Genomic DNA, 26,287 nt, shown 5'->3' on the forward strand with positions numbered 1-26,287 from the left:
GCCAGAGTTGTGGGGAAGAGGTCCTTGTTCCCATCTACATGGAAACAAGGGCAAGGGCCCCAAAGCAATTCCCAGCCTGTTGCTTAACAACCAGCTATTCTTCACACAGAATTTGAATCTGTAAATCATTTTTACATTAACCGAAAATTTGTCTGAATTTTGATTCAGACCGAAACTAATTGCACATGTCTCATATTAGCACAGTTACAATGTGATAGTCCCCGCCATAGACTTCACTATGTGAACAGGGTCTTAGTGTGAGCAGTTAGCAAGCCTCATGCCCTTTACCCCTGTGTTTTGGCAGGTGTACACATGTTAAGCAAATCGCAAACTCTCCAAACCTTTAGGCCATTATAGGTGATTGTATGTATCGGTGTTGATACATTATTTCAGAGGCATGCAATATAGTTCAGTGCAGATATATCCTAGGGTCCCACCATCCCATATACCTTTATGGAGCAAGCCTGATGCAGTAAATACTCACAATTGGACAATCCATTTTATAGTTTAAGTGTACATAAATGTGAGATCAGTATGTTTTTTTTTTCGGAATTACATTCAGTATACCAAAGTGTTAAAGTCTATAAGGACATTATAATAGGTTCTCTATATTAGCTATTAATAAAAACAAGTGAATGTTATTATACATACTGGTTAAACTCAGTACAGAGTACAAATGTGTTCTGCATAATATTTGATAGGTGTTTGACACGTACCAACAATGATCTGATGACATAGATGACAGGGGCATTCTTTCTTGAAGACATGGTCCTGGAAGCTGTGTGTACGAACCGCCTGCAGCACGGATAAAGGCTTGTGATGTGGATGTAGGGACTGGTCAGCCTGAGGTAGAGATTCATTAGGGACAGGAGGAGAAGGAGGTGGAGGAGGAATCGGAGGTCCTAGAAGCACATCAGAACATATCTTTGCTTCATTATTTGGTTTCTGGAAAAAGTTCTCAACGCTCTTGCTCCGAAGGATGGTCTTTAATGAGATGGAGCGTCGAAAGCGCTGTAGCTGAAAAAAAAAAAATGAGAATTTGATGATACTTGAGGATACTTAATAGAAGAATATGTATAGTGACAAGAAAAAAAAAACAGAAGCGAAATATTCCAATTAGGAGAGACAGACAAACTGATCAGCGAAAGATGTATTCCTCCTATCTCCATATAGCATTGTGAAATCATTTGACATTGGCTCTCTGCCTCAAAGGAGGGTCAGGGGGCATTCAGGAAAAGCAATGGGAAGTGACAGACCCTGCAGAATGGTAACGGGGCATAGAGTGGGTAAAGGAAGGAAAATCAATGCCCAGGGCATAGCACTGACAGAAAAAAATCTCTTATGTCAAATAGCAAGGGAAACAGAAAAGAAGTGAAGCAAAGAGGGGGAAAAAAAGAGATCTGAAAATAGAACAATAAAAAAGCAAACAATCGGAGGAATCCCTTCTGAGCCTATATACTGTACATGACAGAGAAAGAGAAACACAAAGCAGACAGGAGCCTGAAAACACAAGATTCAGCTGTTAGTCCAACTAAGGTGCCAGCAATCATGTCCAATATAATAAACATAGAAGTATCAGATAACATAAAATACATTAAATGCAGTTATTAGTACCACTTGCACTGACAACGACCATGGTATTTTAATTTATTTTGACTGCTGAACTTGCTTTGACTCTTCCATGCATGGGAGCATGTAATTCATTAAATCAATTTGCTGGTACAATGGCATATCCTGGCAGCCCAGAAAGGGGACGCACAAAACTGCATATTGGGACAATTGGATTATTGGCTGTGATGCTCAGCACTCTCACTAGGTGTCAGTGTAGTTTTTAGGGCTCATTAACATTTGCTTCGGCTTCAACACACATTAAAACATCTACCGCTTCAGCATGCTTTTATAATGTGTTTTTGATGCTTTGGTGGTGCTTCGGTGAAGCTTCGGTGATGCTTTGGTTATGTTCTTTTGAAGCTTTGTTGAAGCTTGGCAGATGCTCTGATTGTGTGTGGATATCTCATACCTGCAATTTCATCCAAAACAAAGCAAAGCTAAAGCTGGAATAAAGCCTCTCAAAAGCTGCAGGTGCTTCAAGCGATCTTTGTCATAGACTTCTATGGAGGCTTTGACGACGCTTTGAAGCACCACTAAAGCGATATGGGGTATAATTTTTGAAGTGAAGCCAAAGCAAAGCAAATGTAAGGTGTAAAGAGGACTATAAGCTAATCATTTTATTTAGGGACAGGAGCTTTGACTAACATTAAGAGAGCTTTAAAAGGCGTGTCTAAAGCCCTGTTTTGAAGCAAGCGTAAACGAGCCCTTACACACATATATGTTAATGACTCTGTTGTTGCTCAAAATATATTATTCTTTCCTGCAGTGCTTAATATTATGTTGCAAGAAGTAGTTGCTAATGTTTAACTGTTGACCTTCTGATATATACAGTGCTCATCATAAATTAATATACCCCAACAGATTTGTTAGAAAACCTTTACTTTCCTTTCAGGATGAACATTTTCTATGGAACACTATACTGCAACCAAGATTTGGTAATTTGCACACACAAAAATTTATTTTTCCTAACAAAGTAATTCAAGACCATGTTATAAACATAATACGCTCCAATGAAAGTCTTAGGAACAAAGCTAAATTTTAGACAACAAAATCCTAATTAACATAAATTCAACTACAGGTGAGTCTAATTATTCATTAAACAGGTGTCCAGCAGACAGTTGATTGTAAAAGGGTGTTACTTAACAAAGAAACCACCTTCCCATTTCATGGAAAGGTAAAGGTAGGGGAATGGCGCTGCCTGCTGGTGATATGTAAGGGTAGGTATAGGTGTATAAATTGAAACAAAATATCAGAGTATACTATATAGACAATAAATAAATATATACTATATAATAAATAAAGTGAAGTGCAGTACAGGTGCAATAAATAAATTGATAAATATGTAAAAAATAAAATAAAATAAAAGTGCACACAAAGTTGATAATATTAATAATATGTATATCACAAAGGTGATAAGGTGCAAAATGGTGAGAGATGGCAATAAAGTGGCAATGTGCACAAAATGAAATAGAATAGAATGGTATCAACCAAAAGGTACAATAAGGTCATAGGTGCACTAAAAGTGACAAAATGTCAACTGACAAAAAAGTCCATATGCCAGTACACAAATCCAAAGAAAATCAATTAAAGTGACTGGATGAAAGTCCATGAACAAATATAAATGAATATAAATGAATATGGTGACTTCAAATATAGATGTCGGAGGTGACCCCGTGGTGGGTAGGAGGTGAGGTGCTCAGTGACCCCCTAGGGTAAGTAGCCCACTCACCGGATATACCCACCCCACACAGGGGTATAGAGCGGGTATAAATTGAGGATATCGATCACTCAAGTGGATCCTGGTTCCCTCTGTAGGTATGGATATACCAGGGGTCCTCCTTGGGGTCCTGGGATAGACAGGGGCTCTTTACAGGGTATTCAGGATCCTGTGATGGTCTGCACTCAAAGAGGGTATGTCCTTCAGTGGTCCGCAGGTATGTGTCAGCCAATCAGGACGGGGTAGGGCAGGTAGATCATATGGGGTAAGAAAAAGGCTAATAGTGTGATACTGTAAAGCCTTTATTGGTAAAGCGCATAAAAAATGGGTACTCACAGTATAGAAGATATAACAAGCGATACAAGAAGTCCTTGGAACGCAATGCGTTCCACACGAGTACCGGAAACGGAAGTGATACAACGGCGCTGTACGCGTTTCGTCACAAGACGTCCTCAGGCAGCCAACGCATACCTGCGGACCACTGGAGTACATACCCGCTTTGAGTGCGGACCATCACAGCATCCTGAATACCCTGTAAAGAGCCCCCGTCTAACCTTTCCATTTACATAGCCTTTGGCTATAGTCTAGGGAGGCTGCAGCCTATCTATCTTTTACGCATTTATTTCCTTAGCGTGGAGTTCACCACCTTCACCTTCCCATTTCATGCTGTCAGCAATGGCACCACATGGAAGAGAAATGTCACAAGGCTTGAGAAAGAAAAAAAATGTCTTTACACAAGAAAGGTGAAGGCTACAAGAATATCAGTAAAACTTTACTTGTCAGTCAGAATACTGTAGGGGGGGGGGAGTCTTCAAATAAGAAGGGTTGTTGAAAATCACAATGCAAGTTCACTGCAGTTGGCTAAAGAAGTAAAAGCCAAACTGGGGTGGTTGCTTCCCGTGAAGGCATACACTGCAGAGGAATGGCATGCACTGGTGTTATCCACGAAGGATGCCTTTCCTAAAGCTCATGCACAAAAAAGCATGCAGCGAATTTGCCAGTACCCATGCTGAAAAAGAAGAAGACTTCTAGGACTCTGTATTTTGGAGTGATGAGATCAAGATAAATGTTCCTGGAACTGATGGCTTCAAAACTGTATGGCGTTGCAAAGGTGAAGATTACATTGAAAAATGTATGGTGCCTACAATGAAACATGGTGGTGGCAGTGTCCTTCTGTGGGGCTGCATGAGTGCTGCTGGTGTCGGGGAACTGCATTTCATTAATGGTATCATGAATTTTACAGAGATACAGCTCTATATTAAATGAGAAGTTGCTACCATCACTCTGTGCCCTTGGTCATCATGCCCTTTTCCAAAATGACAAAGATCCAAAACATGCATCTAAGGCCTTTGTTACATTTCTGAAGAAGAACCGGGTGAAAGGGATTCAGTGGCCAAGTATGTCTCCTGATCTGAACCCAATCAAATACCTATTCGGAATTCTGAAGAGACAAGTTGAGCATCACTCTCCATCCAGCACCCAGGCTCTAAAAGCAGTCATTCTTGAAGAATATAAAAAGATATGTTGCCAACTTGTTTATTCCATGCCTAGAAGACTTGGTGCTGTCCTTACAAAGCACAGAGGTCATACAAAATACTAGATGTAGTAGTTTTTGTTGTGGGGTTACAATTTCTGGTAAGTGTGGTCCTGGGAGTGAGGGAAGCACCTGTCCCGTCATACCGACCACACATGGAGACCCTTGAAGTGGTCTGCAGCACCTTTAGTCACCTGATTATACATCCTTTTGGGACTGATTTTCGGCACTGTATCACCTTTTTGTGCGACTCGAATGATTGGACTGTTCATCTTATGCGATTTTTCCTTTTCAGTCGCAATATTTTATTAGCATTAGTCACTCTATGTGTTTTTTTGGTTATCATTTACACTATTGTATTTTTTTTTTAACTTTGTGTTAACACCTAGCCCGAACTAGCACCAAACTATTTTAAAGTTTAATTCATATATTAACTATTCCATATTTCCTGTTGGTATATATTTTTACCACTGGAATTACCAGCACTTCATCACTTTATTTATTTATAAATTGACCATTTTGGGATCTGCACATTAGTCTGTTTATCACTCCAGCACTTTGTGTTATATGGCACACTAATATTTAAATTATTTATGGTCACCCTCCACACATGTCACTTTCAGCACCTTATAAAAATGTATTGCCTTGATACATTTTTTACAGATTTGAGGCTACTATATTGTGATTCATTATTGCTAGAATTACCGGATCCGATTCCTCATATTTTTATTTATTATTTATTTATTATGTCAGCACTGACTCCAAAAGTTTGGACACACCTTCTCATTCAAAGAGTTTTCTTTATTTTTATGACTATGACTTGTGATTATGAGTCACACTTCAAGAGGTAGTCACCTGAAATGGTTTTCACTTCACAGGGGTGCCCTGTCTGGTTTAATAAGTGTGATTTCTTGCCTTATAAATGGGGTTGGGACTATCAGTTGTGTTGTGCAGAAGTCAGGTGGATACACAGCTGATAGTCCTACTGAATAGACTGTTAGAATTTGTATTATGGCAAGAAAAAAGCAGCTAAGTACAGGAAAACGAGTGGCCATCATTACTTTAAGAAATGAAGGTCAGTTAGTCCGAAAAATTGGGAAAACTTTGAAAGTGTCCCCAAGTGCAGTCACAAAAACCATCAAGCGCTACAAAGAAACTGGCTCACATGCGGACCGCCCCAGGAAAGGAAGACCAAGAGTCACCTCTGCTGCGGAGGATACCAGCCTCAGAAATCGCAGGTTAACAGCAGCTCAGATTAGAGACCAGGTCAATGGCACACGGAGTTCTAGCAGCAGACACATCTCTAGAACAACTGTTAAGAGGAGACTGTATGAATCAGGCCTTCATGGTAGTATATCTGCTAGGAAACCACTGCTAAAGAAAGGCAACAAGCAGAAGAGACTTGTTTGGGCTAAAGAACACAAGGAATGGACATTAGACCAGTGGAAATCTGTGCTTTGGTCTGAGGAGTCCAAATTTGAGATCTTTGGTTCCAACCACCGTGTCTTTGTGCGACGCCGAAAAGGTGAACGGATGGACTCTACATGCCTGGTTCCCACCGTGAAACATGGAGGAGGAGGTGTGATGGTGTGGGGGTGCTTTGCTGGTGACACTGTTGGGGATTTATTCAAAATTGAAGGCATACTGAACCAGCATGGCTACCACAGCATCTTGCAGCGGCATGCTATTCCATCCAGTTTGCGTTTAGTTGGACCATCATTTATTTTTCAACAGGACAATGACCCCAAACACACCTCCAAGCTGTGTAAGGGCTATTTGACCAAGAAGGAGAGTGATGGGGTGCTGCGCCAGATGACCTGGTCTCCACAGTCACTGGACCTGAACCCAATTGAGATGGTTTGGAGGTGAGCTGGACTGCAGAGTGAAGGCAAAAGGGCCAACAAGTGCTAAGCATCTCTGGGAACTCCTCCAAGACTGTCGGAAGACCATTTCAGGTGACTACCTCTTGAAGTGTGACTCCACAATTTTCATAGTCATGAAAATAAAGAAAACTCTTTGAATGAGAAGGTGTGTCCAAACTTTTGGTCTGTACTATATATATATATATATATATATATATATATATATATATATATGTATATATTATTTTTATAGATAAGAGGTGGGCTGCAGCCTTTTTTCTCATTTTCAGTATACTATTAGTTTATATCCTAGTGCAGAATTTTTTGCCTTCTGTATTCATTTTTACATCAACTAAATTGAGTAAAACTGAAGATTTTGTAATCTAAGTTATATAATTTACCTTACTTTCAAGTAATGGAGCTAAATAAATGTTCTATAAAACTACATTTTGGAAATTGTGCTTGTGTTCATTGAGATAATATTTCAAATTTTACTTTTCAAAAGGGGTGTATTTATGGGTGTATCTCATTTATGCTGAGCACAGTATGTGCAGCTGTAAAATAGAATCGTAGTAAATCGAAAAAAATAAATAAAATAAACAGAAATGTGTAAAGCACTACATTTTAACTGTTTGATTTGGAACCTGGAAAACAATGTTTTAGAAATAAAGATTTTAAGCTACACACATCAAGGAAAAATGTGATGCATTTCTGATAAGAATGGGATTATTATTTATTTGGATGGGAAATTATAAATGGAATATCAGTTACACGGGCAAAGCAAAATATTTGAACTTTTCCCATGTAAGTAAGGGTGGAATAACATGGATACACATCCCACGTAACATTTTTGACCTTTACTTAAGAATGTGGGTATAATTATTTATCAACAAGGGGATTATGGGCGGATATCATTGTTAGACATTTCATGTAATGTATTTGAATGATTTCTGATAGGAAAATTGGTATAATTCTTTTTCAACTTGGGGATTATGGGTGGAATATCATGGTTACACAATATACAGTATTTATCCTATTTCTGATAAAAACATGTGTATAGTCATTTCTCTACATGGGATTATTGGTGGAATATCTTGGATACACATCCTATGAAATGCATTTGACCTGTTTCTGATAGGAATACGGTTATAATTATTTTTCTTCATGGGGATTATGGGGGGAATATCATGGTTACACTTAACAAGGAACATATTTACCCTGTTTCTGAAAACATTATGGGTATAATTTGTTTTCTACATGGTGATTATGGGTGGAGAAACACAGCTGACATGTTTGGCCTCTTTTACACTTGCTTTGGCTTCAATGTACATTAACCACCTCAATATTGGGCACTTTCACCCCCTTCCTTTCCAGACCAATTTTCAGCTTTCAGTGCTCTCGAACTTTGAATGACAATTACTCAGTCATGCTAAACTGTACCCTAATTACATTTTGATCATTTTGATCACACAAATAGAGCTTACCTTTGGTGGTATTTATTCACCACTGGGTTTTTTATTTTTTGCAATTTAAGTGAAAGAAAGAGCAATTTTTTTGAAAAAAAAAAACAATATTTTCTAATTCCTGTTTCAAAAGAAATCCAATAAAACCAAAGTTCATCATAAATTTAGGCCAGAATGTATTCTGCTACATGTCTTTGGTAAAAAAAAAAATCCTTATAAGTGTATGATAATAGGTTTGTGTGAAACTTATAGAGCCTACAAGCTAAATGTTAGGACAGTACAAATGCCCCCCCCTCCCCCAAAGGACCCCTTTTTGCAAAGAGGACAGTCCAAGGTATTTAGTAAGAAGCATAGTGAGTTTTTTATAGTTGCAGTTTTTTCCCATAATAGTGTTCCACAAAATTGTCATATTAGCAAGGTATTTCTTACACAAGGCATAGATAAAATTACAATTACACCCCAAAATATATTCTGCTACTCCTCCTGAGTATGGTGATACCACATGTGTGAGACTTTTTTACAGCCTTGCCACATACAGAGGCCCAACATCCAAGTAGCACCATCAGGTGTTCTAAAGGCATAAATTACACATTTCATTTCCTGAGTACCTATCACATTTTTGAAGGCCCTGGAGCACCAGGACAATGGAATTACCCACAAAATGACCCCATTTTGGGAAGAAAACTCCCAATGTATATTCTACGAGGCATAATGAGTTTTTTGAACATGTAATTTTTTTCCACAAGTTTTTGGAAAATGTAGAAAGAAAATGTATTTTTTTACACAATGTTGTCAATTTATAAGAAATTTCTAACACATAGCATGTACATAGCAAAAATTACACCCCAAAATACATTCTGCTACTCCTCCTGAGTGTGGCGATACCCCATGTGTGACACTTTTCCACAGCCTGGACATATACATACACCCAACATCCAAGTAGCACCTTTAGGCGTTCTAGGAGCATAAATTACACATTTAGTACCTATCACTAGAGTTGAGCGGACACCTGGATGTCCGTGTTCGGCGGGTTCGGCCGATCTTGAAAAAAAAGTCCGGGTCCGTGTCCCGGACTTTTTCCGAACTTTACCTGGACACCGAACCCCATTGAAGTCAATGGGGACCCGAACTTTCAGGCACTAAAATGGCTCTAAAACACCAATGGAAAGGGCTAGAGTGCTGCAAATGGCAGCAAAACGTAGATAAGAGCATGGCAAGTGCTCTGCAAATAAATGTGGATAGGGAAATAACTTAAAACAACAAAAAAAACAGAAAAATAAAACAATGTTCTTCATCTGTGAAGGACGAGGCCCATATGGAGTTTGAGGGAGGTTGAGGTGGTGGTGGATGTGGCGGTGTCATAGGCATGCGCACAGGGTGTGCCGGGTGTGCCTGGGCACACCCTTAACACCTAGGGCACATTAGCATTATCGCTCTGTTTGCCAGTGAGGAGATGGGAAAGATCTCCCTCGGACCTGCTCTGCCATAAGAGAAGTGCCACACACTTCTATTTCACTTTGCCAGCAGGGAGAGTAATGTACCAGTGCCATATACATGTAGGCAAACACATGCATGTGTATTTAAACTTTGGGGTGCACACCCTAATGCAATAGGCTGCGCACACCTATGGGTGGTGTAGGTGGAATCGGCGGTGGAGCAGGACGAGGTAGCCAACACTGCTTTTTTTTTTTGTCATTTTAAATGAGGGTACACCCCAAAAGAGTGAGAAAGAGCAAAAATAGAACAATGGCTGGGTAAGGTCGGTATCCATCTATATTCTGCACAAGGTACGGAAAAGTCCTGTGGGATCCATGCCTGGTTCATTTTAATGAACGTGAGCTTGTCCACATTGTCTCTGGACAGGCAGCTGCGCTTGTCTGTGAGAACGCCCCCAGCCGTGCTAAATACACATTCAGATAATACACTGGCTGCAGGGCACGCCAGCACCTCCAAGGCGTAAAGGGCAAGCTCAGGCCATGTGCCCAATTTAGAGACCCAGAAGTTGAAGGGGGCAGACCCGTCATTCACTACATGTAGGCGTGTGCACACATACTGCTCCACCATGTTGCTGAAATGCTGCCTCCTGCTAAGACGTTCCATATGAGCTGCTGGTGCTGCTGTTTGTTGTGGCGTGCTGACAAAGCTTTTCCACATTTCGGCCATGCTAACCCTGCCTTCTGAGGTGCTGGCGGTGCCCTGGTTGCATTGGCGACCTCTTCCTTCTCCTCCTCCTCTGCCTTGGCCTTGTGCTTCCACTGTGGCCCCGCTGTCAGGTGGGAATGCCAGCAGCATCGTGTCTACCAGCGTGCGCTTGTACTTGCGCATCTTGCGATCGCGCTCCAGTGAGAGAATTAAGGACGGTACGTTGTCCTTGTAACGGGGATCCAGCAGCGTGGCCACCCAGTAATCAGCACAAGTTAGAATGTGGGCAACTCGGCGGTCGTTGTGGAGACACTGCAGCATGTAATTGCTCATGTGTGCCAGGCTGCCCAGAGGCAACGAAAGGCTGTCCTCTGTGGGAGGTGTATCATCTGTGTCCTCTGTATCCCCCCAGCCACGCACCAGTGATGGCCATGAGCTGGCCTGGGTGCCACCCTGCTGTGAACATGGTTCCATCTCCTCCTCCTCATCCTCCAGAACTGTGCCCCTGCTGGACAATTGTGTCCCTGGCGTTTGTGGGTGCAGGAACCCACCCTCGGAGCCACTTGCGAATGACTGCCCTGAAAGCCTTGGAAATGTTACCTCTTCATCCTCCTCCTCCTCCTCCTCATCCTGTGCCACATCCTCTTCCATCATCGCCCAAATCATTTTTTGAAGGAGGCATAGAAGTGGGATAGTTAAGCTGACAACGGCGTCATCGGCACTGGCCATGTTGGTGGAGTACTCAAAACAGCGCAACAAGGCACACAGGTCTCGCATGGAGGCCCAGTTATTGGTGGTGAAGTGGTGCTGTTCCGCAGAGCGACTCACGCATGCGTGCTGCAGCTGAAACTCCACTATGGCCTGCTGCTCCTCGCACAATCTTTCCAGCATGTGCAAGGTGGAGTTCCACCTTGTGGGCACGTCACATATGAGACGGTGAGCGGGAAGGCCGAAGTTACGCTGCAGCGCTGACAGGCGAGCAGCAGCAGGGTGAGAACGCCGAAAGTGCGCACAGACGGCCCGCACTTTCTGCAGCAGCTCTGACATATCGGGGTAATTTTTAAGGAACCTCTGCACCACCAAATTCAGCACATGCGCCAGGCAAGGGATGTGCGTCAAACCGGCTAGGCCCAGAGCTGCTATGAGATTTCGCCCGTTATCGCACACCACCAGGCCGGCTTGAGGCTCGCTGGCAGCAACCACTCATTTGTCTGCTGTTCCATGATCCTCCACAACTTTTGCGCGGTGTGTGGGTTTTCCCTCAAACAGGCAAGTTTTAAAACTGCCTGCTGTCGTTTACCCCTGGCCGTGCTGAAGTTGGTGGTGAAGGTGTTACGCTGACCGGATGAGGAGGCGGTAGAGGATGAGGAAGCGGAGTAGGAGGAGTTAGGAACAGGAGGCAAACTGAAGCGCCCTGCAATCCTCGGTGGTGGAAGGACATGCGCCAAATTGCTATCCGCCTCAGGCCCATCCGCCACTGCATTTACCCAGAGTGCCGTTAGGGAGATATAACGCCCCTGACCGAGCTTACTGGTCCACGTATCGGTAGTTAGGTGGACCTTGGCACAGATGGCATTGCGCAGTGCACACCTGATTTTTTCCCCCCACTTGGTTGTGCAGGGAAGGGATGGCTTGCCTGCAAAAGTAGTGGCGGCTGGGCACGACGTACTGTGGGACAGCCACCGACATAAGGCTTTTAAAACTGTGCGTCTCCACCAGACGGAATGACAGCATTTCAAAGGCCAAGAATTTTGAAATGCTGGCATTCAGGGCCAGGGATCGCGGGTGGGTAGGGGGGTACTTCCTCTTCCTCTGAAGTGTTTGGGAGATGGAAAGCTGAACGCTTCCACGGGACATTGTGGAGATGGTTGGTGACCCAGGTGGTGGTGTTGCTGACAGATCGTCTGTTTGCGGGGTGGCAGGTGCCGGTATCACTACAGAGGTGGATGGAGAGGCCGAGACTGCAGCAGAAGAGGAAGCAGGAGGAGCCAGAGACCTTTCTTGGTTTTGAAGGTGTCTACTCCACTGCAGCTCGTGCTTTGCACTTAGATGCCTGATCATGCAGGTTGTGCTCAGGTTAAGAAGGTTTATGCCTCGCTTTAGGCTCTGATTGCACAGGGTGCAAACCACTTGTGTCCTGTCATCAGCACATTTTCTGAAGAACTTCCACGCTAGAGAACTCCTTTGAGCTCGCTTTGGTGCGCTCGTTCCCTTGCTGCGTTGGGCAGTAGCAGGCATAGTGTCTAGGGCACGGCCGCTCCGCTTCTGCACCCTGCTCCCTCTTCTGCTGTGCTGGTGGCTCTGTGCGACCACAGCCTCTTCCTCCAAACTACTCAGATGACCTGCATGACCTTCATTCCATGTGGGGTCGAGGACCTCATCGTCCTCCACATCATCTTCCACCCAGTCTTCACCCCTGCCCTCCTTGTCGGTCTCCACAATTCTGAATGCCGCAGCAGTTGGCACCGGCGTTTCGTCATCATCGGAGACGTGCTGCGATGGTCCTTCCATGTACTCATCTTGAGAAATAAGTGGTTGGGCATCGCTGCACTCAATCTCTTCCACTTCTGGGGCAGGGCTAGGTGGATGGCCCTGGGAAACCCTGCTGACAGAGTCATCAAAAAGAAGAAGAGACTGCTGCATGACTTGGGGCTCAGACTGCTTGCCTGATTTGCAAGGGGGTGAGGTGAAAGACGGTTGGACATTGGCTGCAGGTGCCAACTCTGACCTTTCTGCAGTAGACTGGGTGGGAGACAATGTGAAGGAACTGGAGGCACTGTCAGCAACCCAATCTACTATCGCCTGTACTTCTTCTGGCCTCATCACTTCTAGAGGCGCATGATGCCCTACCAAATACTGCTGCAGGTTCTGTCGCCTACTCACACTTGAGGAAGGTGTTTCACTTGTGCGTGTAGCTGGCACAGATCGACCACGTCCTCTCCTTGCAACAGGAGCTCTACCAGCAGCACCATGACCCAGGCCACGGCCCCTATTTGACGGTCTCCTCATATTTCTGTAATTTATGATCTTGCCCTAGAAAGGTGTTTATTGAATAGCGGAACAAAACAACAACAGTATTGCACGGGTGTATCTCACAGTCAAATATGCAAACTATGCCGCAATTTAATTTTTTTTACCCCAAAAGGGTGTATATTGAATAGCGGAAAAGAAAAAAGGATAAAAAACGGTGTATCTCACACGTACAGACAAAGACTAGGCCCCGATTAAAATTTTTTGTACCCTAAAGGGAGGATGAGCAAGAGGAGTAGGAGGAGTTCGGAACAGGAGGCAAACTGAAGCGCCCTGCAATCCTTGGCGGTGGAAGGAGATGCGCCAAACAAATTTAAAAGGTGTATCTCACATGTACCGATACAGACTATGCCGTAATTTAATTTTTTACACTCAAACAGGGTGTATATTGAATAGCGGAATAGGAAATTTTTTATAAAACGGTGTATCTCACACGTACAAACACAGACTAGGCCCCGATTACAATTTTTTGTACCCTAAAGGCAGGATGAGGAAGAGGAGTAGGAGGAGTTCGGAACAGGAGGCAAACTGAAGCACCCTGCAATCCTCGGCGGTGGAAGGAGATGCGCCAAACAAATTTAAAAAGGTGTATCTCACATGTACCAATACAGACTATGCCGTAATTAAATTTTTTACACTCAAACAGGGTGTATATTGAATAGCGGAATAGGAAAAATTTTACAAAACGGTGGTGTATCTCACACGTACAAACACAGACTAGGCCCCGATTACAATTTTTTGTACCCTAAAGGCAGGATGAGGATGAGGAGTAGGAGGAGGTCCGAACAGGAGGCAAAATGAAGCACCCTGCAATCCTCGGCGGTATGAGATGCGCCCCAAAAATTGGAAAGGTGTATCTCACGCGTACCGCTACAGACTATCCCGCAATTTAATTGTTTTTACCCCAAGGGTGTAGATTGAATAGCTGAATAGAAAATATGATATCAAAAGGTGTATGTATGTCAGACGTACAGACCCAGACTAGGCCCAAATTACTATTTTTGGTACCCCCAAAGGCAGGATGAGGAGTAGGAGGCGTTCGGAACAGGCAGGAGGCAGACTGAAGCACCCTGCAATCCTCGGCGGTACGAGATGCGCCCCAAAAATTGGAAAGGTGTATCTCACAAGTACCGACACAGACTATCCCGCAATTTTATTGCTTTTACCCCAAAGGTGTAGATTGAATATTGGAATAGAAAATATGATATCAAAAGGTGTATGTATCTCACACGTACCGACACAGACTATCTCGCAATTTAATTGTTTTTATCCCAAAGGTGTAGATTAAATAGCGGAATAGAAAATATTATCAAAAGGTGTATGTATCTCACACGTACAGAACCAGACTAGGCCCCGATTACTATTTTTTGTACCCCCAAAGGCAGGATGAGGAGTAGGAGGAGTTCGGAACAGGCAGGAGGCAGACTGAAGCATCCTGCAATCCTCGGCGGTATGAGATGCGCCCCAAAAATTGGAAAGGTGTATCTCACACGTACCGACACAGACTATCCCGCAATTTAATTGTTTTTACTCCAAAGGTGTAGATTGAATAGCGGAATACAAAATATGATATCAAAAGGTGTATGTATCTCACACGTAGAGACCCAGACTAGGCCCAAATTACTATTTTTTGTACCCCCAAAGGCAGGATGAGGAGTAGGAGGAGTTCGGAACAGGCAGGAGGCACACTGAAGCACCCTCAAATCCTTGGCAGTATGAGACGCGCCCCAAAAATTGGAAAGGTGTATCTCACACGTACCGACACAGACTATCCCGCAATTTAATTGTTTTTACCCAAAGGTGTAGATTGAATAGCGGAATAGAAAATATGATATCAAAAGGTGTATGTATCTCACACGTAGAGACCCAGACTAGGCCCAAATTACTATTTTTTGTACCACCAAAGGCAGGATGAGGAGGAGGAGTTCGGAACAGGCAGGAGGCACACTGAAGCACCCTCAAATCCTCGGCAGTATGAGATGCGCCCCAAAAATTGGAAAGGTGTATCTCACACGTACCGACACAGACTATCCCGCAATTTAATTGTTTTTACCCAAAGGTGTAGATTGAATAGCGGAACAGAAAATATGATATCAAAGGGTGTATGTATCTCACACGTAGAGACCCAGACTAGGCCCAAATTACTATTTTTTGTACCCCCAAAGGCAGGATGAGGAGTAGGAGGAGTTCGGAACAGGCAGGAGGCACACTGAAGCACGCTCAAATCCTCGGCAGTATGAGATGCGCCCCAAAAATTGGAAAGATGTATCTCACACGTACTGACACAGACTATCCCGCAATTTAATTGTTTTTACCCAAAGGTGTAGATTGAATAGCGGAATAGAAAATATGATATCAAAAGGTGTATGAATCTCACACGTAGAGACCCAGACTAGGCCCAAATTACTATTTTTTGTACCCCCAAAGGCAGGATGAGGAGTAGGAGGAGTTCGGAACAGGCAGAAGGCACACTGAAGCACCCTCAAATCCTCGGCAGTATGAGATGCGCCCCAAAAATTGGAAAGGTGCATCTCACACGTACCGACACAGACTATCCCGCAATTTAATTGTTTTTACCCAAAGGTGTAGATTGAATAGCGGAATAGAAAATATGATATCAAAAGGTGTATGTATCTCACACGTAGAGACCCAGACTAGGCCCAAATTACTATTTTTTTGTACCCCCAAAGGCAGGATGAGGAGTAGGAGGAGTTCGGAACAGGCAGGAGGCACACTGAAGCACCCTCAAATCCTCGGCAGTATGAGATGCGCCCTAAAAATTGGAAAGGTGTATCTCACACGTACCGACACAGACTATCCCGCAATTTAATTGTTTTTACCCAAAGGTGTAGATTGAATAGCGGAATAGAAAATATGATATCAAAAGGTGTATGAATCTCACACGTAGAGACCCAGACTAGGCCCAAATTACTATTTTTTGTACCCCCAAAGGCAGGATGAGGAGTAGGAGGAGTTCGGAACAGGCAGAAGGCACACTGAAGCACCCTCAAATCCTCGGCAGTATGAGATGCGCCCCAAAAATTGGAAAGGTGTATCTCACACGTACCGACACAGACTATCCCGCAATTTAATTGTTTTTACCCAAAGGTGTAGATTGAATAGCGGAATAGAAAATATGATATCAAAAGGTGTATGTATCTCACACGTAGAGACCCAGACTAGGCCCAAATTACTATTTTTTTTGTACCCCCAAAGGCAGGATGAGGAGTAGGAGGAGTTCGGAACAGGCAGGAGGCACACTGAAGCACCCTCAAATCCTCGGCAGTATGAGATGCGCCCTAAAAATTGGAAAGGTGTATCTCACACGTACCGATACAGACTATCCCGCAATTTAATTGTTTTTACCCAAAGGTGTAGATTGAATAGCGGAATAGAAAATATGATATAAAATTGGTGATTTATCAATAGCACATGTGAACAGCAGTGTCTTATATCAGTCAGCTCTGCTGCAGGCTATGGAGGGAAAAAAAAAGAAAATTCCCCTTTTAAGTTTGTAATTTTTAACTAGATTAGTACAGACTATGCCACAATTTAATTTTTTTAACCCAAGGGTGTGTATTGAATAGTGGAATAGAAAAAAGTGTATAACTTTTGAAATCACTCAATAATAGCACACATATCTGCAGATTCTCCCTAAAAGGATCGATAAGATCGGTCACTGCCGGCACTGCAAACCCCCCCACACAGCAAAATCGATTGTAGAACACTGACCCTGCCTATCTCCAGCCTCTCCCTAAAAGGATCGATAAGATCGGTCACTGCCGGCACTGCAAACCCCCCCCCCCACACAGCAAAATTGATTGTAGAACACTGACCCTAAATATCTCCAGCCTCTCCCTAAAATGCCCTAATATCTTGCCCTGCCCGCAGCACTCCAACCTGTCCCTCAATTCTTTTCGGACACAATATGATTTTTGCCTGTCTGTCCCTAATCAGCAGCCAGCACGTATGATGTGTGCTCTCTCTCTAATCTACAGCAGAATGACGCAGCGGCGCTCCGTCTCGAACTTATAAAGACTTGGTCACATGCTTCAGATGGCCAATCACAGCTACTAATACATTTGTAGGCATGGCTGGGATGGCTTAAGGCAGACCAGTTAAACGCTTGTTGATTGGCTGTTGAAAGCCCGCCATTAAAAGTGCGCCAATACATACAAACCCGGAAATAAAATGACCGAACACGGATTTTTACCCGAACATACAGTAAAGTTTTCGGGCCCGTGTTCGGGTAACAAAAATCCAATTATTCAATACGAACACGAATAATACAGTCCGTGTTCGCTCAACACTACCTATCACATTTTTGAAGGCCCTGTGACTAGTGTTGATCACTGGAATGTGGCAGATCAGGGACAGATCTGGCAGATTATCATGCACAGATGTGGCAGATTATCATGGACAGATGCGCCAGATGATCTGTGGCAGATGATGTGCGCCAGATATGTGCCAGATGATCACGGACAGATGTGCCAGATGATCACGGACAGATGTTGAATATTATCAAGGACAGATGAGGCAGATTATCATGGACAGATGCACCAGATGATAACTGGCAGATGTGGCAGATGATGTGTGCAAGATGTGCACCAGATGATTACGGACAGGTGTGCCAGATGATCATGGACAGATGTGGCAGATTATCACGGACCAGTGTGGCAAATGATCACAGACAGATGCTCCAGATGATCACGGACAGATGCACCAGATGATCACGGACAGATGCACCAGATGATCACTGGCAGATGTGCGCCAGATTGAGCCAGATGATCACGGACAGATGTGGCAGATGATGTGCACAGATGATCGCAGACAGATGCAGCAAATTATCACGGACAGATGCGGCAGATGATCATGGACAGATGCGGCAGATGATCACAGACAGATGTGGCAGATGATGTGCGCCAGATGATCATGGACAGATGTGGCAAATGATCATGGACAGATGTGGCAAATGATCATGAACAGATGTGGTAAATGATCACTGACAGATGCGTCAGATGATCACTGGCAGATGATGTCTGCTAGATGATCACTGACAGATGTGGCAAATGATCATGGACAGATGTGGCAAATGATCACGGACAGATGTGGCATATGATCATGGACAGATGTTCACTGTAGCAGATTATTGTACTGAGACAGATGTGTGACAGGTGTTTTTCCTGTGTTGGGGACACTGTGTGCTGGAGACACTGTGTTGGTGTGTTGGGGATACTGTGTGTGGACACTAGCAGGGTGATCAGTAAAACAGCTCTATACTCACTGATCGCAGCTTGCCAGCACCTATCCACTCTCCTTTTCCTCACTGTGTGAGGAGAAGCAGAGCCGATCGCCATGACAAGGGTTCTATTGACATCACATGATGGCTGTGATTGGACACAGCCATCATGTGATCAGCAGGGCTAATCACAGGCCCTCCTGCCGAACTGTGTTGGGCTGTGTCCAGGGGACACAGGCACACCAAGATCGCTCAGCTGCGCATGCACACAGCTGCACGATCTCCCTCCTTCTGAAGGACGTTTCTGAACGTCCACCCAGTAGAAGGAAGCTCCCACCCGGCCGTATATGTGCATTGGCCGGGTGGGAGGAGGTTAAAGCTCCTACCACTTTTATGATGTGTTTTGATGCTTCGGTGGTGCTTGAACGAAGCTTCGGCGGAAGATTAGTGATGCTCTTTTTTCATAGTTACCTAATTAGTCAGGTTGAAAAAAGACAATAGTCCATCCAGTTCAACCTGTGTAGGTGTGTGTTGGCGGTAATCATCTCTCATACTCCTGGATGTTCTGATCCTTGAGATGTACGTCTAAGAGTCTTTTGAAAGCCACCATACTTCCCGCAGAAACCCCCTCTTGTGGTGGAGAATTCCACAATCTTGTAGCCCTAACAGTAAAGAACCTCCCACGTTGCCTGAGGTTAAAACGCTTCTCCTCTAATCGCATTGTATGCACCTTGAGTCCTCATGCAATCCCTTCGACTGAATAGCTTTTTTTCTATGCCGAGATCACCATTGAGATATTTATAAATTGCTATCATGTCCCCTCTCAGGCGTCTCTTCTCCAGGGAGAATAAATCAAGCAATTGCAGACGCTCTTCATAATTAAGGTCCTCCAATCCCCTAATTAGTTTAGTTGCCCTTCTCTGGACTCTCTCCAGGTCCAACACATCCCTCCTGAGGACTGGCGAACCTCATCCCAACTGTGAAGTATGGTGGAGGGGCATCATGGTTTGGGGCTGCTTTGCTGCGTCAGGGCCTGGAGGGATTGGTATCATTGAAGGAAAAATGAATTCCAAGTTTATCAAGACATTTTGCAGGAGAACTTAAGGCCATCTGTCTACCAGCTGAAGCTCAACAGAAGATCGGTGTTGCAACAGGACAATACCCAAAGCATAGAAGTAAATCAACAAAAGAATGGCTTAAACAGAAGGAAATACGCCTTCTGAAGTGGCCCAGTAAGAGTCCTGACCTTAACCCGATTTAGATGCTGTGGCATGACCTCAAGAAAGCGATTCACACCAGACATCCCAAGAATATTGCTGAACTGAAACAGTTCTGTAAAGAGGAATGGTCAAGAATTACTCCTGACCGTTGTGCACGTCTGATCTGCAACTACAGGAAACGTTTGGTTGAAGTTATTGCTGCCAAAGGAGGTTCAACCAGTTTTTAAATCCAAGGGTTCACATACTTTTTCCAAAAAGATAATAAAATCCGCGCTAAGGAATCAAAGGATATAAATAAGTACTAATAAGCTGCAGCCTCACTTAAACTATAGCCAAAAGACTATATAAATAGATAAAAATGAAGGTGATGGCGCTGCTTATATTATAAGGGGTAATTAGGTGGATATTCCTATATAAACATATATCATCGGATGAATTGTATATAAAAAAGAAGGCTATGAAGAATAGCCACCAGGTGGCGAAGTGCAATGTGCAAAGATGTGCTAAGATAAATAAATATGTGTATATATACAATATGCAATAGTGATAAAAATAAATAGTCAACAGAGTGAATCTATAAACAACATTAAATAAATCAATCAATAAATAATATAAAATGACTCAAAAATCACGATGAAAAAAATTAGTAAAATAGTGCGGGAAAAGCTTGACCAAACAGGATAAATGTGCAAATATACAGGAGAGTATTATCCAAAGTGTACAAATAGGTGATAGTACTAGAAATAAAAATTATTATAAAAATTAAAGTTCGTGATCGAAAAATTGTGCAAAAGCAATAAAGTGCGGGAAACTTCTTTCCAAAGTGTGACAATACGTAATGATCAGTCAATTCATATACTAGAATACATCCGTAAATAGGTGAGTGTACCCAGTGAGATAGGTGGGCAGTGACTTACGGTGACCCCCAAGGTGGGTGACTGGTGAGCTGCAAAGTGGCTACTGATGAAAAACCTACTCACCAGATATACCCACCCCACACAGGGGTATAGAGTGGGTATTGTAGATATGCCTCGCTGGTCTTTACTCTATGTAGTAATTCCCTTCCTGGGGGAGAATGGTGTGGGGTCCGCGGGGTATCGCAGATATCCTAGCGTGGGGTCCAGTACTAGGGTCTTGTTCAAATGTGTCCGATGCTCCGTGGAGGGATCTAGTATGGCCACTCTCAAGTATATGGATGGGAGGGTCATAGGAAGTGGAAAGACTCGATAGTGTGATATCGTAGGGGATGTTTTATTCAGCAGTATACAAATAAATGAATACTCACATTCAATCAGATAGAAAACAGCGTGGTATTGGCGTCCCGGAACGCAATGCGTTCCAACTAGAAACCGGAACCGGAAATGACGTGACAGCGCCGTCACGTCATTTCCGGTTCCGGTTTCTAGTTGGAACGCATTGCGTTCCGGGACGCCAATACCACGCTGTTTTCTATCTGATTGAATGTGAGTATTCATTTATTTGTATACTGCTGAATAAAACATCCCCTACGATATCACACTATCGAGTCTTTCCACTTCCTATGACCCTCCCATCCATATACTTGAGAGTGGCCATACTAGATCCCTCCACGGAGCATCGGACACATTTGAACAAGACCCTAGTACTGGACCCCACGCTAGGATATCTGCGATACCCCGCGGACCCCACACCATTCTCCCCCAGGAAGGGAATTACTACATAGAGTAAAGACCAGCGAGGCATATCTACAATACCCACTCTATACCCCTGTGTGGGGTGGGTATATCTGGTGAGTAGGTTTTTCATCAGTAGCCACTTTGCAGCTCACCAGTCACCCACCTTGGGGGTCACCGTAAGTCACTGCCCACCTATCTCACTGGGTACACTCACCTATTTACGGATGTATTCTAGTATATGAATTGACTGATCATTACGTATTGTCACACTTTGGAAAGAAGTTTCCCGCACTTTATTGCTTTTGCACAATTTTTCGATCACGAACTTTAATTTTTATAATAATTTTTATTTCTAGTACTATCACCTATTTGTACACTTTGGATAATACTCTCCTGTATATTTGCACATTTATCCTGTTTGGTCAAGCTTTTCCCGCACTATTTTACTAATTTTTTTCATCGTGATTTTTGAGTCATTTTATATTATTTATTGATTGATTTATTTAATGTTGTTTATAGATTCACTCTGTTGACTATTTATTTTTATCACTATTGCATATTGTATATATACACATATTTATTTATCTTAGCACATCTTTGCACATTGCACTTCGCCACCTGGTGGCTATTCTTCATAGCCTTCTTTTTTATATACAATTCATCCGATGATATATGTTTATATAGGAATATCCACCTAATTACCCCTTATAATATAAGCAGCGCCATCACCTTCATTTTTATTTACACATACTTTTTCCACCTGCACTGTGAATGTTTACATGGTGTGTTCAATAAAAACATGGCAACATTTCATTCTTTGTGTGTTATTAGTTTAAGCAGACTGTGATTGTCTATTGTTGTGACTTAGATGATGATCAGATCACATTTTATAACCAATTTGTGCAGAAATCCATATCATTCCAAAGGGTTCACATACTTTTTCTTGCAGCTGTATTTCTGATAGGAAAATGCATATCATTATTTTTCCACATGATGGCGATTATTGGGAGAACATCATGGTTACACATTCCAAGGAGAATATTTAACCTATTTCTTATACAAATATGTGTATAATTATTTTTTTTTTTACATGGGGATTATTGGTGGAATATCTTGGATACACATCCTATGTAATGCATTTGACCTGTTTCTTATAGGAATATGGGTATGATTATTTTTCTACATGGATGGAATATCATGATTACACTAAACAAGGAACATATTTAACCCATTTCTGAAAACATTATAGGTAAAATTAGTTTTCTATATGGTGATTATGGGTGGAATATCATGGCTAAACATGTCAAGGAACACAATTGACCTGTTTTTGATAAGAATATGGGTATAATTCATTTTCTACATTAGGATTAGGATTATGGATGGAAAATTTTGGATACACATCCTATGTAATGCATTTGATCTGTTTCTTATAGGAATATGGGTAACATTTTTCTACATGGGGGTTATTAGGGAAATATCATGACTACACATTCCAAGGAGCATATTTAACTTGTTTAACATAAGAATATGTGTAAAATTATTTTTCTACATGGGGATTATAGGGAAAATATAGTTACACTAAACAAGGAACATATTTAGCCTTTTTATAAAATCATTATGGGTATAATTTGTTTTCTACATGGGGATTATGGATGGAATATCACGGATACACATCCTTTGTATTGCATTTGCCCTGTTTCTGATAGGAATATAGGTATAGTTATTTTTCTGCTTGGGAAGTGTGGTGGAGATATCATGGTTACACTTAATAATGAACATATTAAACTGTTTCTATAAGAACATACATATAGAAAAAATATTTTTCCACATGAGGAATATGGGGGGAGTATCACGGCTACACATTCCGAGGAGAATATTTAAACTATTTCTGATACAAATATGTGTATATTTTTTTTCTACATGGGGAATATGGGTGGAGTATCATGTTATCATCATGCTATGTAATGCATTTGACTTGTTTCTGAGAGAAATATGGGTATAATTATTTTTCTACATGGGGATTAAGGAGGGAATATCTTGGTCACACTTAACAAGGAACATATTTGTTACATTATTTTAACCTATTTCTGAAAATATTATAGGTATATTAATGTTCTACGTGGAGATTATGGAAGGAATATCATGGCTAAACATTCCAGGGAACACAGTTGACCTGGTTCTGATAAGAACATGGGTATAATTAATTTTCTACATAGTGATTATGGGTGGAATATCATGGATACACATCCAATGTAATGAATTTGACCCATTTTTCAATCGGAATATGGGTATATTTTTTTTTCTACATGAGGATTATGGGTGGAATATCATGGATACGCTTAACAAGGATCATATTTATTTATTTATTATTTTTATTTATTTTTTGAGAGAAAAGTACCAGATAACAAAAATGTCATGAAGAAAAACATACAAGAGTCAACAGTTAGATATAACATAATGCATTTGTGAGTTTTTCCGATGTCAGCAACCACATGGTTGCGAAAACAAGTCCATGAGCAGAAGTACTATGAAGAAATAACGTTTGGTTTTTTAGATAGGTAGATGCTCTCGGTTCGTATGAAATACACGGTGGACAAGAAGTAGAAGACCAACACAGCACGTCCAAGTGCACCTAACACAGCGTCCTGAAAAGGACGCGTCCTGATATACCTAGACAACAGAAGGCTAAACAGCCAGTAACACATGGAATGACCTCGTGAACCGAGGAATAGGAGAAAGGACAAAGACCAAGGAGGGAAAAGAAAGGAGGGGGAGCGGGAAAGACAGAGAAAATCAGAGAAGACAAAGAGGAAGGGGGGGGGTGGAACGGGGCCCCCCGGCCCCGCCCCCAGCGGGCAAAGCACACTGCGTGGCAGATCAACCAACATCCTGCAGGTACGCATCAGTGGCGGTATAGTACACCCAAGGTCTCCACCGGTCCCAGGTCTGCTCCTCAGTGTTTTTCAGAGTGGCAGTCAGCTCCTCCATGCGGTAGATTTAGTTGATTTTGGAAAACCACAATTCACATGTAGGGGGTTGGGTCTGTCTACACATGTCCTGAATGCATGCCTTCGCAGCATTAGGGAGTTGGATTGTCATGGACTTCCTGTATTTCCGAACTGGTCTCCTTGTGAGGTGGAGTAGGCACAGCGCAGGATCGTCTCCCACCTCGACCGCAGTGAGTTGCCTGATGTCCGAAGCGACATTGTTCCAGAAATCTCTCAATAAGGGGCAGACCCAAAAGACATGAAGCATTGTCGCCCCCTCAGAGCCGCATTGCCAGTGTCAAATCTGATTGACACCGAGGGGGTCAAGAGAGACCCCAGGCCAGTCAGCAATCTCTGCGTGGGTGGGTGTGTTGCCCCGCCGCCATACGTCTAGGAGTCGATTCCTACCAACCCATGCCAGGCCTCGGACTCTGGCGCTTCTACAACCCGGGGTGAAATCCGGGTTGCCCAATATGGGCGTAAGAGGGGAGGTTGAGGGGGCTACCATCGGGTGGTGCTGGATCCACCGAGATTCCCGGAGAGTGACCCCGATCGTCGGGTGGGAGAAAATGGGGTCAGAAGAGACAAAGGGCGACCAAGGGGCCAGAGGCAGGGGCTGACCCACCTCCTCGTCCTCGAGACCCACCCAATGTTTGGGCATTGCGTTACAATGCCAGTCTAGGACCCTCACAAGATGGGAGGCTCTGTAGTACTGAAGAAGGTCCAGCAGGCCCACGCCCCCCCTCGCTTTGGGGAGGGATAAAGTCTGCAACCTGATTCTGGGGGATTTGGATGCCCAGACAAAAGATCTGAACATCGTCCTAACCTGGTTAAAGAAAGATTGGGGGACTGTAGTTGGGAGCGCCTGAAGGACATAAAGTTGTCTGGGCAACACGTTCATTTTAAACGCATTACAGTGCCCAAACCAGGTTAGCATCAGAGATTGCCAGGCGCGGAGGTCCGATTTGACGATCCCCAAGAGGGGCGGGAAATTCGCCTGAAAATAGTCGAGCGGATCCGCCGTGATACGCACGCCCAAATATACCAGCGACCCAGCAGCCCAATGGAAGGGAAAGGAGGCCCGGAGAGACTGTTTGAAAATCTGTGGGGGAGGAGATATCAAGCGCCGCCGATTTAGAGAGGTTAATCTTATAATTAGAGAGTTTACCATAAGCGTGGAGGGCATTAAAATTTTTCAGGTAAGATGTGGTCGGGTTAGAGACGAAAAAGATCAAGTCGCCAGCCAACTGCAGACCCGTAATGTCCGGATTCCCGTGGAGTGAGCAGAGAAAGGGCTCCAGCACCAGGATGAAGATCAGGGGGGACAACCGACACCCTTGGTGGGTGCCGTTAGTGATTGGGAAGAAGTCCGACCACCAGTCCTTTACTTGTACGTCCGCCAAGGGGGAGAAATATAGGGCCAGGATACACTGCATCATCTGGAGACCCAGCCAATATGGGACAGGGTGGCCCGGATGAAATCCCAGGCCACCCTGTCAAAGGCCTTCTCCGCGTCGGTGGAAAGGAGGACCATCGGGCAACGAGATACACGAGCGGAGTGGATAAGGTCAATGACCCGGGTCGTAATGTCCCTGGCTTCCCAGTATGACACAAAGCCAACCTGGTCGTAATGTACCAGGTGTGGTATATGAGGTAAAAGCCGGCCCGCGAGGATCTTGGCAAACAATTTGAGATCTGCGTTGGGGAGGGAGATGGGGCGGTAACTGCGGCAGGACATGGGGTCCTTCCCCTCCTTGTGAATATGAGTAATGTATGCCCGGAAGGAGTCTGCAGGTAATATGCCACCCTTCCTGACAGCACTGAAGT

The 26,287-nt window shown here is 43.4% G+C and overlaps 1 protein-coding gene across 2 annotated transcripts in view; it reads right to left on the reverse strand.

Moving 5' to 3' along the window:
- STAC2 (SH3 and cysteine rich domain 2) overlaps positions 1–26,287 on the reverse strand; it is a 301,427-nt gene that overhangs the window by 153,395 nt on the left and 121,745 nt on the right. For both annotated transcript variants that reach the window (XM_082273001.1, XM_082273000.1), the window contains exon 2: positions 717–1,017. In XM_082273001.1, the coding sequence (XP_082129127.1) occupies positions 717–1,017 (301 nt within the window). The remainder of the gene's footprint in view (positions 1–716; positions 1,018–26,287) is intronic.

The sequence above is a fragment of the Pelophylax lessonae genome (assembly GCF_965119305.1).
Source record: "Pelophylax lessonae genome assembly, chromosome: 11".
Classification (NCBI taxonomy): Eukaryota; Metazoa; Chordata; class Amphibia; order Anura; family Ranidae; genus Pelophylax; species Pelophylax lessonae.